At 38.9% G+C, this 5,000-nt stretch overlaps 1 protein-coding gene across 2 annotated transcripts in view; it reads right to left on the bottom strand.

Annotated features, from left to right (window-relative positions):
• The window catches only part of LOC138024833 (uncharacterized), a 51,841-nt gene that overhangs the window by 16,234 nt on the left and 30,607 nt on the right, over nt 1–5,000 (bottom strand). For both annotated transcript variants that reach the window (XM_068872011.1, XM_068872012.1), the window contains exon 7: nt 916–1,209. In XM_068872011.1, the coding sequence (XP_068728112.1) occupies nt 916–1,209 (294 nt within the window). The remainder of the gene's footprint in view (nt 1–915; nt 1,210–5,000) is intronic.

Below are 5,000 nucleotides of genomic sequence, written 5' to 3'. Positions count from 1 at the left end.
AAGCAAACAATTGCAAGTAAGACTTGAATGTTACGGAAAATAAAAACAAGCTCAAGGTTGATGTGACTCAACTCTTGAGGATTTCATCCACAATACTCCTTGAGACCCAATATTAACACTGAAACACTGATTGATATTAGTGCTATCCTGGAAACTCCTTTGAGGATATTGTAGCCAAATCTGTAGGTTACCAATGAGAGAACTCATCGGCTTTAATTAACGCTACACACTATTAACAATTCGAGTTTGCGGTTCCAACTAACTATTAGAGTTAAACTAGGCGTTCCGCTAATTTTGGTGCACGTTTATAATTGACTTGAAAGACTTGAACAGATAATGGATAATTGTACCAATCAGATTGGTGACGTGATACCTAACTCCTGTGCACAAGTGGATAATTCTATATAACCATAAAGATGAGATGATATTTTTTCAACGGTGACTTGGGGATACTCGGAAAAATCCGAGTGCTCATTTGCAGGATTTTGAAGGAGTCATACCTACGACCTTTCGATTACTAGTTCGGATGCTCTACCATTAAGTGAAAGGAACCTCTCGGGAGCTAGGCCATTAAACTAGGTTCAGGGGACAGTTGTCCTGCTATACGGGGTGGGACTGATACCAGGTTTATCAAATTTCCAAGCATTAAAATTAAGCAATACACCACAAGTTTCTATGATTTAGAGGCTGAAAATCCACGCGGGATGTGGGAAGAACATGAGTGTTCTTCCAAAATCCCTCCTGGTTTATCGTTCCTCTAAACCATAGAAACTTGTGGTCTATTGATTTTGTATAATAATTCAGAAGACGCGCGAAATTTCCACGAGTTTACTGGCACAATAAACCTAGCTAATTAACCAAACAGAGTGCGCGCATTGATTAATATATAAAGTGTTTTTAAAAACCTTTACGTACCATTTCCTTGTTCCAGCTCCTCGATAAACTCCATTCTGTTTCTTGGTACTTCGTAATTGAACAACTTTGGATTTGAGCAGTAATTAGAGTGCTGATCAAAGATGGAGTTGCTCTGAAGCTTATCCGCATCTACAGGAGATTTGAAGTTTTTCAGCTGCATCTTGCGGCGGCGGTAAAGAATGATGGCTGCTCCAACAATCAATAAAACGGCAACCGCAGCAAACCCAAGCACCAAAACAAATCCGGTGCCACTGAAGAATCCTTCAGAACGGAGGGTAACAACGCTTGCTTCAACTAGGAGAAAAAACAAAACAGGAATCTCTGAAAAGGAAGATTGGCTGTACGCATAGTCTCACGGTACTTGTGGAAGTTAGGAAGGTCACCGCAGTTATCGAAACAACTTAAGTATTTGTAAGTAAGCCTGAAAAAATCAAGTCTTGAACGGGATTCGAACCCATAACCATGCGTTTGCGCTGCACTTGCTCTACAATTTGCGCTATAAAGCCAACTAATTAATAGGTTGTCAATTGCGAGTTCAATTTGGATCCAGCTAGAAAGATGCTTTCATTCATGTTCTAATTGTATAGCTGCATCAAAATCCAATATTGCCAACAGATGTATTTTTAATTTATTCTTGCCAACTGTCCATATTTAAAATAAATTGGATAGTTTCTGCTGGAACGTTTACTTCAGCTTTGAACATACCGTCCAATTTGAAGATAATCGTGATACTGTTTTGGGGTATCAAGATTTTCTTCAAATTGGACGGTTTGTTCAAAGCTGAAGTAAACGTTCCAGCAAAAACTATCCAATTTATTTTAAATATGGACATCAATACTTTACATCAACCAATCAAATGTCAAGATAAATAAAAGAACGGCGTATTGGCCAATCAAGTTGCAACTATTAGGGGAATTAAGCAGCTTTGTGGTTTCTCTCACATTTTTAAACTAATAGTCTGTAATAGTGAGAACAAACCATTTTTGGAATCTATATAATGCTTGTCCAATGTGGAAATAATTGGATTCAAAAAATTCCTTGAACTACTAAATTGGACTCAGCCGTCCTCAGAGTTTTTCTCATCCAATTATTTCCAAATTGGACAGCATGTAGTCCTATTACATATACAAATACATGTATATTCTAAACTCTTTTCAGCCTAGGATTGCTGCATGGGAGAGAGCTCTAGAGTACATGCATTTAAGGACGTTCGCGCGAAAATTTTCTAACATTGATTTTTTTCTGCAAATTTTACCATTGAAAGATGATGAGTTAGTGATGTCAGAAATGTAAAAAAAAATTGGGGGTAACCGACTTCGTTTTGGAATAAATCGCTGTGTTACTTCACTACCACACGCAAGCAATGCGTGTCTATTTTTTCTAAAGATGACAGGTATTTCTTCTTTCTGGCAAATGATTAATTAATAGGCCGGTAGCCAGGTTTTTAACCTCAGAAAGGATCTGTTTCGTCGTATGAACGTGTGAGCCAAAGGGCCTCTACTGGTATGACCTCTGGGTGACCCCTAAATGGTCTTAATGACCCCCGACTTGAAAAAATTGACTGGAACGCTGCACGTACCACAGGCAAACCAGTGTACGCTCACGGAGCGTCTAGTTTATCAATAAAATCACTGTCCACCTACTTTTGCGAGTGGTCGGCACTTGAGTTGTTGGTAGGGGACTTGAATTTCCAATAGAAGATAACACAAGAAGATGATGAATATATACTTTGGCCACCTCAGTCGAAGAAATCTACAAGTTTATATTTATGTTTATTACGAAGGTATCATGCACTGCACAGGAGTTATGCAGCTTCAGTTTATATCAAGAATTGTTTCTGTCTTTTCAGTCGGAGAGCTGATTATTTTTATGCAGCATTTTTTTTTTGACAGGAAATCAAATTGATTACGTGAGTGATCACATTCTTCTGGCCTCGACTGTTTGAGTCAATATAAATGCTCTTCGGGATCAAGTTTTCGAAACTCCATCGTTGAAAAAGAGAAAGTCGCTTTCTCGATTAAACATGTAATAAATAACAAAATAAAGTGGAGAAAGTTCTCTGCGTCAGTCTGCGTGTTAACGTCTTGTTTTAAGTGCGTCGTTGAGACGCACTATTAACTTAGCCTGCAATGGCGTCGAAAGTCATGTAACGCGAATGGCGTTTTAGTGGATCCTTAAACAAAATATACCCTTATGGAGCTCAATGATGGAAAATCAGTTGGATAAACTAGGCAGGCAGTGAAAAACCAACACCTGGAATCTCAAAAGCGACGAGTAATGGACTTTCATTTCGGCTCGAAGGGCGATAGATTGTTGTCGAAGTGAGCTATATTTACCTGAAGTACGTGGTAATTTGACACGATTGAGTTTCTTGTCTTCACGCACGCATTGAAATAGGAAGAGGTTTTCGCCTCTAAGAGCAAATATGTTGTTTGTTTCAATAAAGTTTTCGCTGGAAAAGGATTCTGTGGTATTTTCTGCCTTTGTGAATTATAATATCATGTTGTGTATTGAATTTTCGAGCTTAAGGTTGAAATGTGATATGGGAGAAGTTTTTTGGTATTGCTCTGTAAGCAGGAAGGGTTCACAGGCCTGTTGGAAGCGTGCTTGAGTTTCAACAAAATGAGCCCCAAAATCAGTGAAAAATTGTGACGCAGATGAATAATAAAGTAGCTGCTATTTCCAAAATGATGGAATTACCTGGTGATAAATAACTTCGTCTTGGAGAGTAAATTTTTGACTTTGCAGAAACAATGGTGGGCGATTGTGACCTTTGTTTTGAATTCGCTCATTTATTGTCAAACTTTATAACACTTAACAGAAAAAGAAACTTACGAAAACCCGGTATCTTGCCATCATTTGACACAGATGCTTCTCTGTTTGGCAAGTAAACATGCCAATAATCACGGCGCCCGCTGAATTCCGGCGATGACACTTTCGATTTTGCGATTTATTTGTGCAGCCAAAACGTACAATAACAAAATTGAACGTAGCAAAAATCTCCCAAAACGTTTGTCGCTGATCGTAACTGTTTATATTCTATATTCACGGTTCAAAATTAATGTTGTTTTCATGTCGTAAATATGTTATTCTCGAGCTACCGTCCTGGAAACTTCCTTCTGCTCTTTCTAAAAACTGTGTATCAATATTTATTTACTTTTGCATCAATATTTGTTTTTGCATAAGGCAAGCTAACGAAATCTGTACTTTGCTGAGTTCGCATCTGTTAGCGTTAATAGTATTTTCGGTCCGATGCTTCTGTTTTATGGGGGGTATACACTAACCCCGCCGAACAGGGATACCTTCAGTGAACTTCGGTATTACAAAGCTGTCAGATGCTCAGAGAGCACGATTAAACTTGTGGTGAAAAGAAGTTTATCAACATGTCAGCCCAGAAGCCAATGTTTCTCACTTCCCATTTATTTTCTTCAATCTTTCTGGGTTCAGTACTTTGCTAGTAACCACATGTCTTCTCAGACTATTTGCTCAAGACTTCTACCATGGTACTAAAATGATAGACAATACCAAAACAATATCGTGCACTGTTAGAGCTACATATTACGCAAGGACAGATCTGTTTCGTCGTACGAACGTGTGAGGACCTGTGAGCCAAAGGGCCTCTTCTGTCATGACTTCTTAATGACCCCCCAACTTGAAAAAAATTGTCTGGAACGGTGCACGTACCACAGGCAACCCAGTGTACCCTCACGGAGGGTCTAGTTTCACTTACCGGTATGTCCAGAAATGCACCTAATTAGATGCACGTCCAGTTTTGACATCCGACACAAGTGTCCCTTTAAGTCTAAGCAATTGCTACCTATTTTCAACAACAAGGTAAGGATAAAGGTTGGCATTATTTTTAGCTTAGGGTAAATGCAGCAGTTAATCTTTACTTAAAGAACAGCATTTGGGGGACACTTTGTGACATTTTTTGTCCATATTCCGTGACACGAGTGATGTTGAAGTTGGGAAGAAGAGCAAGGGGACACTTCGTGACTCTTATTGAAATCCGCGTGCATCTAATTTGGGGCATTTCTGGGCATATCGTTTTTTTGTGTCAGACCAGTTTCAAATGCATAGCCTGT

This window comes from Montipora capricornis, chromosome 11 (assembly GCF_036669925.1).
Source record: "Montipora capricornis isolate CH-2021 chromosome 11, ASM3666992v2, whole genome shotgun sequence".
In the NCBI taxonomy this organism is placed as follows: domain Eukaryota; kingdom Metazoa; phylum Cnidaria; class Anthozoa; order Scleractinia; family Acroporidae; genus Montipora; species Montipora capricornis.
Note: the sequence above shows the minus strand (reverse complement) of the source record. Positions and strands in the feature narration are given on the sequence as shown.